Source organism: Apodemus sylvaticus, chromosome 9, assembly GCF_947179515.1.
Source record: "Apodemus sylvaticus chromosome 9, mApoSyl1.1, whole genome shotgun sequence".
Taxonomy (NCBI): Eukaryota; Metazoa; Chordata; class Mammalia; order Rodentia; family Muridae; genus Apodemus; species Apodemus sylvaticus.
This window is the reverse complement of record NC_067480.1, coordinates 54,336,441-54,350,692: the sequence shown is the minus strand read 5'-3', so window position 1 is coordinate 54,350,692 and position 14,252 is coordinate 54,336,441. Positions and strand designations below refer to the sequence as shown.

Here is a 14,252-nt window from a genome sequence, read left to right as displayed (position 1 = left end):
TGCATACTTTGCTTTCCAAGGGCAGTGGGAACAGTGAGATTTGGTCAGCACAGCCCTATACACTACAGAGCCGTGCAAACACAGCGTCCCAGTTAGGATTCAATAAAGCACTGCCATCTTATATGCAAGAAAACCTGAAGGCATCATAGTGATATTATAGTTTTAGAACTTTAAAATGCACTTTAAAAAATTTCACGTTCTTGCTTCCCTGATGAAAGTGGATTTTCAAGGACATGGGCTCTGTCTCCAGTTTCCCTCTCAGTCCCTCTCATGCCCTAAGCCTTAGAATGGGAACATTAGAGTTAGACATCTGGCTCTGCCACCCACAGCCGTAGGGACGTGAGGGCGCAGGCTACGTGCCTTTCCCAGGCGTCCCCCAGGGCCTGGCAGTACCTAGTTTCTCTTGGGCTGCGGCCTTCTCCGCCTTCAAGGCCTCCTTGTAGCTGTTCTCTAGCTTCTCAAGCTCCTCTTTGTGAGTCTGTTTGAGTTCCCTGTGGGACAATCCAGGAAAGAAGTTCAGAGTGGCCAAGCTGGCTCAGCAGGTGAAGGTGCTTGCCGCGAAAGCCCAACAACCTGAGTCGTGTCCTGGAGTCTACAGGGAAGGAAAGAACTGACTTCCAAAGGCCGTCTTCTCCAGTCCACAGAAACGCCAAGCACACGGGGGCGGGGCGGGGCGGGGCGGGGCGGGGGAGGTGCTGCACACTCAAATATGCACACACATATTCATAAATACATACACACTCATGCTCACACACACATGCTCACACACATGCTTACATACACACACATGCTCACACACACATGCTCACATACACACATGCATATTCATATATATACATACTCACATATACACACTCACATGCCCACATATACACATACTTACATATACACACTCACATGCTAACCTATACACACACACACACATGCTCACACACACTCACATACACTCACAATATATACTCACTCATATACATATACACATATACATACACACTTTCTCACACACATTTACACGCACACACACACACACACAGAGTCTAGAGTTGAGCTGTTGCACTGACCTGCCCTCCCCTCTCTCCTTACCAAGATGGGGCCCTCACTTCCTGTAGCATTCTTTCGGTTTCTATTCAGAGTGAGGCATTTCCTACAGTTGCTGCTTTGAATAGTGCTCAGGCAAGCACCTCAGACTCCCTTCTCAGTCTTTGCTTTCAGCTACCTTATAGAAGCACCCAGAATAAGTTTAGGACCCCAGATCCAGTCCCCATCCCAGGATTCGTATGCTGATAGTGTTTGAGTGCTGGAGGGAGAGCCCAAAGCCTTAAATCAGATGGACAAAGCACACGTTACCTCAGGAAAACGCCTATCTGCAAAGACTATGCACGTGGTAGTGTTTCAACATTAAGCAAGAAAAGCCTTTGGAGACAGTTGTTTCTAGGCATTGCCTTGGGAAGGGCTGTGGAGGGAGGGACCAGTAGATAGAGCCCACTAAGAGAGTGAAGCCACCATGTACAACACTCTCACAGCAAATGCATGTCCACACACACCTATTCTTCACACACAGAATGTTCTGCACCAGGAGTGACTTCCAAGCAGGTGATGATGATGTGCCAATGCAGACTCATCGATAGTAACAAATGAAACATTTTTTAGGGATGCTGAAAATGCGAGCAGCTATAGGGTGGGACAGAAGGGATATATGGGGGCTCTGTACCTTCCTGGTAATTTTGCTGTAACGCTTAAATTATTGTAGAAACAACAAAACAAGCTGGCCGTGGTGGCACACACCTTAATTCCAGCATTTGGGAGGCAGAGGCAGGCGAATCTCTGTTGTGAATGGGCCTGGTGCTGTTCTTGTGAATCAATCCCCTTATGAATAAAGGAGCCAATCACTGGGTGAGTAGGTGGGACTTCCAGGTTGGACAGAGGAAGAGAGGAAGCAGGAGAGAGTGAGGCCCTTTTGGAATAGGGACAGCATAGGGTGTAACTGCTAGAGTTTCTTGGTATCATGGCAGATTCCCCAAGGATTCACCACCAGAGGAATCAGATTTTGTTTTTTTGTTTTTTGTCTTTTTGTTTTTTGAGACAGGGTTTCTCTGTGTAGCCATGGTTGTCCTGGAACTCACTCTGTAGACCAGGCTGGCTTCGAACTCAGAAATCCACCTGCCTCTGCCTTCCAAGTGCTGGGTTTAAAGGTGTGTGCCACCATTGCCTGGCAGGAATTGGATTTTAATAAGGCTTATAGGATTAAGTTTTAGTTGTTCAGCCCAGAGATTGAATTATCAGTTTCTGAAGTATGTTTGTATTTTCCTTCATGCAAAGGCTTTTCTGGGTTGTACACAGGCCAAGGGTGCATTTGCCTGAGGTGCCCCACAAAGGCCACAGGGGATTTGAAGCCCACAGTTGGTGTGGTTGCAACTCTCCAGTGGGAACCTATGGAGCTGGGTGGAGAGATTGTGGAGTTCAGAGTCAGAATCTCCATGAGATAAAAACAGGTCGGCCATTGCCAGCCAGTGCATGCCATGGCAGAGGTAGAAGCTCAGGAATGAGCCAACCAGTTCTACATTAATATTTCCCCCAATAGATCTCTGTGAGCTCAAGGCCAGCCTGGTCTACAAAGAATGAAACTCTGTCTGGAATAACAAAACAAAACAAACAAAAGAAAATAAATAAATAAATAAATAAATAAATAAATAAATAAATGAATAAATAAAAGCATCAATGCCCGAAATGCTGTGGTTTACATAGAGGTGCTATCTCTAGTAGGATTTGTTTTATTATAAAAACTCATTTACATTACAAATGCTTTTGGAGTTAAACATGCTGTTCTAGTTTATGAGTACAATGTGGAAATAATTAAATCAATATAGTTGACGCTGATGTCAACTCAATGATTAAATTTTTTGTGGTAAGAATGTTTAAAATTAGCTTTTTTTTCTTTTTAAAAAGGTTGTTTGGTTTTGTTGTTGATTTTATTTATTTATTTATTATTTATTTATTCGAGACAGGGTTTCTCTGTGTAGCCCTGGCTGTCCTGGAACTCACTCTGTAGACCAGGCTGGCCTTGAACTCAGAAATCAGTCTGCTTCTGCCTCACAACTGCTGGGATTAAAGGCATGCGCCACCACTGCCCAGCTGATTTTGTTTATATGTATGAGTCTGTGTGGGGTAAGTATTGTGAGTATAGTGCAGAGGTCAGAAGGTGCTGGATCCCTGGGAGCTGGACAGGTAGTTGTGAGGCACCACACCAGTACTGGGAACCAAACTTAGGTCATCTTCAAGAGCAGTGTATACTCAGAGCCACCGAGCCAGCTCCCCAGCCTTAAGATGCACTCTTGTGCAATTAGAAATGGAGAACACAATCATCTCACTATCCTAAGGCCTACAATGCTCTTAAAATATTTCTCCTGCCTGAGATTTTTATACACTTTAAAACATTGCTATTATATTTATTATTTGGTGTGCATGGTGTGTGTGTACACAGTGACCATCCATGCATGGAGAGACCAGAGGGTAACTTGAGAGACTAAGTGTTCTATCATGTGGGTCCTGGGAATCAAATCCAGGTCATCGGGCCTGGTGGGAGCACTGGCCCAAGTTCTGTACACTTCAGCCATCATCTCTCGTGGGCCTTGGTTCCCGTCCGTCTAGGTTCTGTTTTCTAAGAGGTTTTGGCTGTGAGTGAGAACACAGAGACTTTGTCTTGGCCTGGTTTAGTTCACTTCCATCCTTCTGATTCACCCATGTTCTCACAACTGGGAGAATTCCCCTCTCTTTTGGACAGAATCACATTTTTAAACTCTCATCTGCGGACAGAACACAGGTCTATATTCTACAATGAGGCTGTCGTGCCTGCCTGCCTGCCTGCCTGCCTGGGAGTCTGGACTCTCTCTTATTTTGCCAAAAAGCTAAAACTGTTCTTAAAAAATCAGAAAGTAATAATAAACAAGTGGCTGTGGATGGTGCAGCCAGGTGATTGTCTCTCACCAGGACATCCAAGGCTGTTTGGATTGGACTACAAGCCTCTGGGCTTTAAAAAAAAGTTCCCCACACAGACAACACACTTCCTTCTCATTCCCCAGGACTTGCCATGGCCTGTCCTTCTCCTCCCATCTCTCCTTCCTTTGTTGCCCAGGCCCTAAGCTAAGAGCCAGGGAAGCAGGAGGAGGAGGGAGGAGGAGGAAGAGAAGGGCTGGGAAGGAGAATGTACTCACAACAAGCAAATCATGTATGACAGAAGCTTTCTGAAGAACAGCATAGTTTTTCTCAGCGAAGGATCAAAAGAAATACTACAGTGGAGATGAAGCGGATCAACGATGAAAAGTAGGAACACCAAAACCAAATTGCTTCATCTTAGTAGCCTCAAACGAGGCCACTCTGCTCTCTGAAGACACATCTCCCACACAGTGTCACCCGCTGCACTTGGCCCCGCAGGGACTGCCTGGGGACCTGGAATCCTGCCAGGGCACAGGAGCCTGGGCTCTTAGCACATTGGCCTTCGCCGGAAAGCATACCTGCTCTCGGTTTCAAACTTCTGCTTCATGTCAGTACAGCGGAGATTCATCTCATTGGAGAGCTGGAAATGAGGCCAGCGTTAACAGCCCAGCACGCAGAGCCCAGCACGCAGAGCCCAGCACGCAGAGCCCCAGCATACAGAGCCCAGCACGCAGAGCCCAGCACGCAGAGCCCCAGCATACAGAGCCCAGCACGCAGATTCAGCACGCAGAGCCCAGCCCACTCTCATCTACATCTGTGAAGACCCTCCATTCTGAGGGGATGCCCCCTCAGTCTCTCCCGGGTGTGTTCCTCAGTGCACAGGGCACACACACACAGCAGAGAGGCTGCTGACTGTCCTCTCCCTAATCATGGCCACCACTCTGTTGCTACTTTGTCACTGGGTCTGGTTTCCTCTGTCATTTCATCTTAATACTGTGACCCCTGGGCATTTTCACTCTTGGAAATCACTTATTTAGCAAGAGACTTGGCCGGGAGAGTCAAAAAGAACCAACAGTCAGATTGTGGACATATCAAAGGGCCACCTGTGGCCACACAGTCCCTCCTTCCCGCTTCTTGCCCTCTGCTGGCGGGTCAGCCATCTTGGTTGCAGGCTCCTCCTCCACATTGTGGACCTGGACTCTTTTTCAGAGTCCCAGCACGCTGAGGCAATAGGGCATCAACTCCTCGAAGTCTCTGCCAGGCTGTTGCCTGTCTATGGTGTTAATAACTCCCCCATCTCAGTGTCATCCTGAATTCCACATGGAGACCTTTCAAAGGTCTCACTACAAGTGGGCTGTTCAGAAGTGGGATTATTTTCAACACCCCCACTTCCACTTGCAAAAAGACAGTCTCTAAAGTTGCCTTGCACAAGGCTTGTGCTGCTGAGTTAAAATGTGAGTTTGCCTGAAGCCCCACCACCTTCCACAAATGCTGTATGTTCCTCAAGCTTCAATCTTCCTTTTGTAGAAGACATTAGCCTAGCAGTGGTTCTACAGAAATATAGTAACAGATCAGAGGTGGGAAAGGTATCAGGCTGGTCTAGCCAGCTCACAACTAAGATTCAGACAGTCTGGGACTAATCATCATGAGAGGCTGCTGTGGGGAGGCAGAGCCTCACAGGTTCCCTTCAGTAACACCAGGGAACACGGTTCTGAGCATGGCTGTGGTTTGTTACTCCAGCCCTGGTCACCTGCCTGAGTTGGGGAAGAAGAAACTGGAACTGATGGCCAAAATGCTAAAAATGTCACCTGTTAAAAATGCATCGAGAGGGACTGGAAAGATGGCTCAGAGGCTAAGAGTACTGGCTGCTCTTCCAAAGATCCTGAGCTCAATTCCCGGCAGAACCATTATAGATGGCTCATAACCATCTATACTGAGATCTGGTGACATCTTCTGGCCTGCGGGCATACATGCAGGCAGAATGCTGTATATATAATTAATAAATGAATCTTTTAAAAATGTACCAAAACTGAAGGGACTACAGCTCATTCTGAAAAATGGGCTCTGAGACCTTCATAGTAACAGAGAGTAGATCCTGGGGCTTTCTAGAAGGTTTTGCACAGCACAGGGGGCATCCTCCGTGCTGGGGTCATTAGAAATAGCCTGGCAACCTCTGACACTTGCATATCTCGTGACAATGTTTACAGTGTAGAAGATGCAGTGTTCCCACATACCCAGAGGCACCTGGAGAACCCCAGGAATGCGATGTCTGAGCTTTTACAGTGATGAATGAAGGCGGAGGAGGAGATACTGCTCACTGCACTCTGCAGAGTTCTGCGCCTGGGTACTATGCCTCCCTCCACACAATGAGCTGCCTGGCATGTTACCTGGCACATCGATAACCAGAATGTATTAGCCATGAGGGTGTGGTTGATGCAAGGACCACTCACCAGTTTCTGGGCGGATTGGTGGTCTCTGTTCATCTGTTCTATTATTGCTGTCAATTCAGAGATCTGCTCCTCAAGGTCAGAAATGATATCAGTCCTGTGGGACAAACACTCTTATCTCTGAGAGAACTTCTTGTTATTCACACTAGCCAGGCCCCCCGGGGTGCCCGTCTCTGGTCTGTTTTGTGCCTGCTCCACCACTAAGACATGGGGGGATACAGTGGTCTCGGATAAGGCGTTTCATAGGTGGGTGGTAGGACCTCGAATCTGGACCCTAAGGGTAAGCTAGCTGAGAGTGATGAGGATGGTATGTGTCCTGCTGAGCAGAAGAGAAATAGGAACGTGTTGTTGGACACTTATCAGAGTGTGGCTATCAATAGTTCATATCAAGAGGCCAGAGGATTAGGAAGTGTGGGGAGACTCACACTGACAGGGCTGCCCGAGGATGGGACGAAGGGGAGGTTTAAATGAACATGCATGTGCACACGTGTCTGTACTCCCAGCACTCGAGAACAGGATAGTAGTGTCCTGCTTGGGTTATACAGCAACATAGTGCTTCAAAAAAACCCTTTCTTTTTCAAGACAGTTGTGTGTGTGTGTGTGTGTGTGGTGTTGGACCTGGGACAAGGGACTGAAGTGTGTATTTTACATATCAAAGCAGACCTGGTCTCCAGACCATTTTGGGGGTTATTTAACCTGTCCCTCCCTGGCAGGAGCACGTGCCTCTTTAGTCTTGCTGGCTGGAACCCCCAATCCTTGTAGCTGTTTCTGGGCAGGGACCTAGGGCCTGAGTGCAGATGTCAGATGCTTAACTGGTGCTGGGCAGGGTTGACTAGCTGGGCAGAACCAGATCTGCGAAGGCAGTGCTGATCCAAAGATTTTACCTGGAAATTTTGACTTTGCTCAAGATGTCCGATGATTCCAAGTGCTTTTTCCTATTGAACATCTCATCTCCCAAGGTGACTGAAATCTGTTCCCGATTTCGAATGAGTTTATAGCCAGGTGACACTTCAATCACTTCCTGGGTCACAAGGTGGAAGACAAATGGAAATTGTGAACCTGAAGAGCTGAGGTTCCTCCACCTACTGTGTGCTTCACATGACCTACTCTGGGCATCTGTGGTGGTTTGAATATGCTTGGTGCAGGGAGTGGCACTATTAAGAGGTGTGGCCTTGTTGGAGTAGGTGTGGCCTTGTTGGAGGAAAAGTCACTGTGGGGGTGGGCAATGAGACCTCCTAACCACATGAGAGCCAGTCTTCTCCTAGCGACTTCAGAAGAAGATGTAGAACTCCCAGCGCCTCCTGCCTGGGTGCTGCCATGCCTCCTGCCTTAATGATAATGGACTGAACCTCTGAACCTGTGAGCCAGCCTTTATAAGAATGACATTGGTCATGGAGTTTGTTCACAGCAAAAAAAAAAAACAAAAACAAAAAAACAAAAAAAACAAAAAAAAAAACAAAAAAACAAAACAAAACAAAAAAACAAAAAAACAAAAAACCTAAGACAGCTTCCTCACATCTTACACACATTGACTGTGCTGAAATTCCAGGGCCCAAGCCCCTTCTGTGCCTCCTCCGGACACTTCCCATAATCTCTACACTCAACTGGCCATTTCCTTAATATCTCTTAACATCAATGAACTCAATTCCCCAATAAAAAGCCATAGACTAAAAAACTGGATACATAAACAGGACCCAGCATTTTGCTGCATACAGGAAACCCACTTCAGTGACAAGACAGACACTACTTCAGGGTAAAAGGCTGGAAAACAATTTTCCAAGCAAATGGTCCCAAGAAACAAGCTGTAGTAGCTATTCTAACATCGAATAAAATCGACTCTCAACCAAAACTTATTAAAAAAGATAAGGAAGAACACTTCACACTCATCAAATGAAAAAATAAAACTACTAAGATGAACTCTCAATTCTGAACATCTATGCTCCAAATGCAAGGGCACCACATTCATGAAAGAAACTTTATCAAAGTTCAAAGCACACATTGCACCTCACACAATAATAGTGGAAGACTTCAAAACCCAACTCTCAGCAATGGACAGATCATGGAAACAGAAACTAAGCAGATACACAGTGAAACTAACAAAAGTTATGAACCAAATATATTTAACAGATATCTATAGAACATTTCATTCTAAAACAAAATAATATACCTTTGCTTGAAATTTTATTTCTGAATTAGCTTTAGGAGACATAAATCATGGTACAAAACAGGAATGAAGAAAGGATATGATCTAACACATTGTACAAAATGTGCTATTTATAAAAGAATATTGGTCTGCTGACATTAAATTCCCTTAATTTTTTAAAAAGAGTTTTAATGGTCTTTTTGTTGTGTTTTTTAACTTTTAGTTTTTATTTTTATTTGTGTGTATGTGTGGGTGTGTGTATGAGTGTTTGCACGTGTTTATGCGTGTGCTTCAAATGTCCTAACTTCTCCTTCCTTTCCCTTCTAAAACTAATTACACATATGTTGGACCTTTACTGCCACCTATGTCTAGTAATTTGGGTTATATCCTGGACACCTGCCAGAGACTTACAAATACAGAGGCAGATGCTAGTAACCAACTATTGGACTGGGCATGGGGTCCCTAATGGAGGAACTGGAGGGTGGTCCAGAAGAGCTGAAGGGGCTTACAGCTCCACGGGAAGAACAATGATTTTGGCCACCCAGACGCCCCAAGACTCCCAGGGACGCCCCAAGACTCCCAGGGACTGAACCATCAACCAAGGGGCACACAAGGTTCCAGCCAAAAATGTGGCAGAGGAAGGTCTTGTTGGGCATCAGTGGGAGGAATGGTCCTTGGTCAGGTAAAGGCTCAACAGAGGCCCGAACAAAGGGAAAACGGGGGGGGGGGGGGGGGGAGGTGGAGTGTGTTGGGTGGAGAGGCATATACATGGAGGCAGGGGGAGGGAGGAGGGGTTGGGGGGTCTTTTGGGAGGGGGGAAATTGGGAAAGGTTTTACCATGAAAATGATATTCAATTAAAGAACAACAACACACACACACACACACACACACACACACACGCACACACACACACACAGATTAATTTGGAGACAACCGCAGTTGAACTGTGAAAGAGCATATTTCAGAAAGTAAGGAGTCCTAGGTGGGAAGCAGGAAGAATTCTGTTCTGAAAATCTCAGCTCTACATAATACAGGAAAGGCAGAGGAAGCAACCCTCCTAAGGCTAAAACCTGAATAGAGAGAAGATGGAGTTTGGGAGTTCAGTTCCGCCATGCCAGCTGTTTACCACTAAAACAAAGTTCATATTCTTGGTATATTTGGAAGAATATACCTTCTTCTCAGCACCTCATGGTACCTTCTCCAAAACTGACCTATAATTGGTCACAAAACAGGCCTCAACAGATACAAGAAGGTTGAAATGATCCCATGCATCCTATCAGAGCACCACGGACTAAGGCTGGTTTTCAAAGACAGCAAAAGCAATGGAAAGCCCACATACACATGGAAGCTGGACAGCGCTCCCCAGTGATAACGTGGCCAAGGAAGAAATAAAGAAATTAAAGACTTTTTAGAATTTAATGAAAACGAAGATACATCATACCAAAACTTATGGGACACAATGAAAGCAGTGCAAGAAGGAAAACTCATAACACTAAGTGCCTCCAAAAAGAAACTGGAAAGAGCATATACTAGCAGCTTAACAGTACACCTGAAAGCTATAGAACAAAAAGAGGCAAATACACCCAAGAGGAGTAGACAGCAGGAAATAGTCAAATTCAGGGCTGAAATCAACCAAGTAGAAAAAACAAAAAGAACTATACAAAGAAGCAACCAAACCAGGAGCTGGTTCTTTGAGAAAATCAACAAGATAGATAAGCCCTTAGCCAGACTAATCAGAGGGCACAGAGTAAGTATCTAAATTTATAAAATCAGAAATGAAGCTTCTGTTTTCTGCCTCCAGCTTGAGAATATCCCCTGACACAGCACGCCATCTCCAAGTGGTGCAAGCAGCCAGCTATACACCCAGCAGCATGAAGGAGACAGCCAGCACAACCTGCACCCAGAGTTGATCGGGGCCACAGAGCTACATACCCAAATACAACTACAAGAGAGTGGGTCTCACAGAAGTACTTACATGCTGTTGTACACAGAGAGAATGGGTCTCCCAGGAGCACAGTGAAGACACAATCAGAGACAGCAACACCAGCTAACATCAGAGATAACCAGATGGCAAAAGGCAAATGCAAGAACATCACCAACAGAAACCAAGGCAACATGGCTCCATCTGAACCAAGTTCTCCAACAACAGCAAGTCCTGGATACCCCAACACACCAGAAAAGCAAGACCTGGATTTAAAATCACACTTCATGATGCTTTTAAGGGATTTCAAGAAGGACATTAATAACTCCCTTACAGAAATACAGGAGAACATGAGTCAACAGGTAGAAGTCCTTCAAAAGGAAACACAAAAATTGCTTAAAGAAATACAGGAGAACATGGGTCAACAGATAGACGTCCATAAATAGGAAACAAAAATCACTTAAAGAAATACAGGAGAACATGGATCAGGCAGAAAGAGGCAGCTTGAAAGAGGCAACATAAAAATCCCTTAAAGAATTACAGGAAAACGCAAACCAACAAGTGAAAGAGCTGAGCAAAACCATCTAGGATCTAAAAACAGAAGTAGAAACAACTAGGAAATCACAAAGGGAGAAAAATTTGGTGATATAAAACCTTGGGAAGAAATCAGGAGTCATAAATGCAAACATCAACAACAGAATACAAGAGATAGAAGAAAGAATCTCAGGTACTGAAGACACCATAGAAAGCATTGACTCAACAGTAAAAGAAAATGCAAAATGCAAAAAGCTTGTAACCCAAAACATCCAGGAAATCCAGGACACAATGAGAAGACCAAAGCTAAGGATTATATGTATAGAACAGAATGAAGATTTACAACTTAAAGGTCCAGTAAATATCTTCAACAAAATTATAGAAGAAAACTTCCCTAACCTAAAAAAGAGAGATGCCCATGAGTGTACAAGAAGCCTACAGAACTCCAAACAGACCGGATCAGAACAGAATTACCTCCTGACATGTAATTATCAAAACATCAAAGGTACTAAACAAATAAAAAATATTAAAAACAGTAAGAGAAAAAGGACAAATAACACATAAAGGAAGACCTATCAGAATTACACCAGACTTCTCACCAGAGACCATGAAAGCCAGAAGATCCTAGGCAGATATCATACAGACTCTATGAGAACACAAATGCCAGCCCAGACTACTATACCCAGCAAAACTCTCAATCACCATAGATGGATAAACCAATATATTCCATGATAAAACTAAATTTACACAATATCTTTCCACAAATCCAGCCCTACAAAGAATAGATGGAAAACGCTAATACAAGGAGGGCAACTACACCCTAGAAAAAGCAAGACAGTAATCTTCTTTCAACAAACCCAAAAGAAGATAACCACTCAAACATAAAAATAGCATCAAAAATGACAGGAAGCAACAATCACTATTCCTTAATATCTCTTAACATCAATTCCCCAATAAAAAGACATAGACTAACGGACTGGATACCTAAATAGGACCTGACATTTTGTTGCACAGGAAACGCACCTCAGTGCCAAAGACAAACACTATCTCAGAGTACAAGGCTGGAAAGCAAATGGTCCCAGGAAACAAGCTGGAGTATCCATCTACACTTGATCTTAGCCAAAAGGTAGAGAAGCGATTGGAGTAGCCATCCTAATATCAGATAAAAATTGACTTTCAACCTAAAGTCATCAAAAAAGACGTGGAAGTACACGTCATACTCATCAAAAGAAAAATCCACCAAGAAGAACTCTCTATTCTGAATATCTATGCTCCAAATGCAAGGGCAACTTCATTTGTAAAAGAAACTTTACTAAAGCTCAAAGCACACATTGCACCTCACACAATAATTGTGGGTGATTTCAACACTCCACTCTCCTCAATGGACCAATTAGGGAAGCACAAACTAAACAGAGACACAGTGAAACTAAGTAAGTTTTGGACCAAATGGATTTAACAGATATATATATATAGAGAGAGCATTTAATCTTAAATCAAAAGAATATACCTTCTTCTCAGCACCTCATAGTACCTTCTCTAAAATTGGCCATATAATTGGTCACAAAACAGACCTCAACAGATATAAGAAGATCAAACTAATCCCATGCCTCCTATCAGATCACTATAGAGTAAGGTTGGCCTTCAATAGCAACAAAAACAGAAAGCCCACATACACATGGAAGCTGAACAATGCTCTACTCAATGATACCTTGGTCAAGGAAGAAATAAGGAAAGAAATCAAAGACTTTTTAGAATTTAATGAAAATGAAGGCACAACATACCCAAACTTATGGGACACAATGGAAGCAGTGCTAAGAGGAAAACTCATAGCCCTGAGTGCCTCCAAAAAGAAAATGGAGAGAGCATACACTAGCAGTGTCTTAGTCAGGGTTTCTATTCCTGCACAAACATCATGGCCAAGAAGCAAGTTGGGGAGGAAAGGGTTTATTGAGCTTACACTTCTATGTTGCAGTTCATCACTAAAGGAAGTCAGGACTGGAACTCAAGAAGGTCAGGAAGCAGGAGCTGATGCAGAGGCCATGGAGGGATGTTTCTTACTGGCTTGCTTCCCCTGGCTTGCTCAGCCTGCTCTCTTATAGATCCCAAGATTACCAGCCCAGGGATGGCACCACCCACAATGGGCCCTCTGCTCTTGATCACTAATTGAGAAAATGTCCCACAGCTGGATCTCATGGAGGCACTTCCCCAACTGAAGCTCCTTTCTCTGTGATAACCCCAGCCTGTGTCAAGTTGACACACAAAACTAGCCAGTAAAATTGACCCCTTGTCAACTTGACACACAAACACATCACTATTAAGCCTCAACCCTTACTTTCTTATTCATCCCCAAGATCTAAATTACTTTAAAAGTCCCACAGTCTTTACATATTAAAAGTTCAGTCACCTTAAAATGTCCAATATCTTTCAAATTCAAAGTCTTTTAACTGTGGGCTCCACTAAAATACTTTCTTCCTTCAAGAGGGAAACGTATCAGGGCACAGTCACAACCAAAAGCAAAACTCAAACTCCAATGGTTCAATGTCTGGGATCCAACTCACAATCTTCCAGGCTCCTCCAAAGGCGTGGGTCACTTCTCCAGCTCTGCCCTTTGTAGCACACAGCTTGTCTTCTAGGCTCCAGCTAGGCAGAACTCCACTGCTGCTGCTGTTCTTGGTGGTCATTGCATGGTACTTGCATCTCCAAAACGTTGCTATCTTCCACTGTAATTAGGCTTCACCAATAGCCTCTCATAGGCTATCTTCATGGTGACAAGCCTCTGCTCCTATGCATGACCCCTTCAAGTCCTGGGCCATCAATTGCAACTGAGGCTGCACCTTCACCAATGGCCTTCTGTGGCCTCTCACTGTGCCAAGAGCCTCAGCTGCTCTTCATGACCCCTTCATGCCTTCAAAACCAGTACCATCTGGGTGACTCTTACATAGTACCAAGTCCAGCCACAGCACAAAATACAACTGTGGCTATCTCTGAAACACACTGTCTGTGCTCTCAGAAAACACTTCCAAGAAGATTTCATCTCAGTGATGCTGGTCTCTTCTTAATCACCGCTAATTTCTTAGCTCCAGCTAACCAGCACCAATAGTCCCAGTAACACAAAGGTTTGCTTTAGTGATTCTGGTATCTTGTTACTCACAGCTGATTCTTCAGCCCCAGCTAACCAAAACCACAGAATCTTCGCAATCAAAACATGGCCACTGTAAGAGTTTTTAATCTTCCCTCTGAAACTTCACAAGCCAGGCCTCCATCTTTTACACT

The 14,252-nt window shown here is 44.4% G+C and overlaps 1 protein-coding gene across 1 annotated transcript in view; it reads right to left on the bottom strand.

Moving 5' to 3' along the window:
* Flacc1 (flagellum associated containing coiled-coil domains 1) overlaps positions 1–14,252 on the bottom strand; it is a 40,297-nt gene that overhangs the window by 15,296 nt on the left and 10,749 nt on the right. The window contains exons 4-7 of the mRNA XM_052191948.1: positions 7,265–7,401; positions 6,384–6,477; positions 4,512–4,573; positions 394–491 (exon numbers count right to left, since the gene is read on the bottom strand). Coding sequence (XP_052047908.1) covers positions 394–491; positions 4,512–4,573; positions 6,384–6,477; positions 7,265–7,401 — 391 coding nt within the window. The remainder of the gene's footprint in view (positions 1–393; positions 492–4,511; positions 4,574–6,383; positions 6,478–7,264; positions 7,402–14,252) is intronic.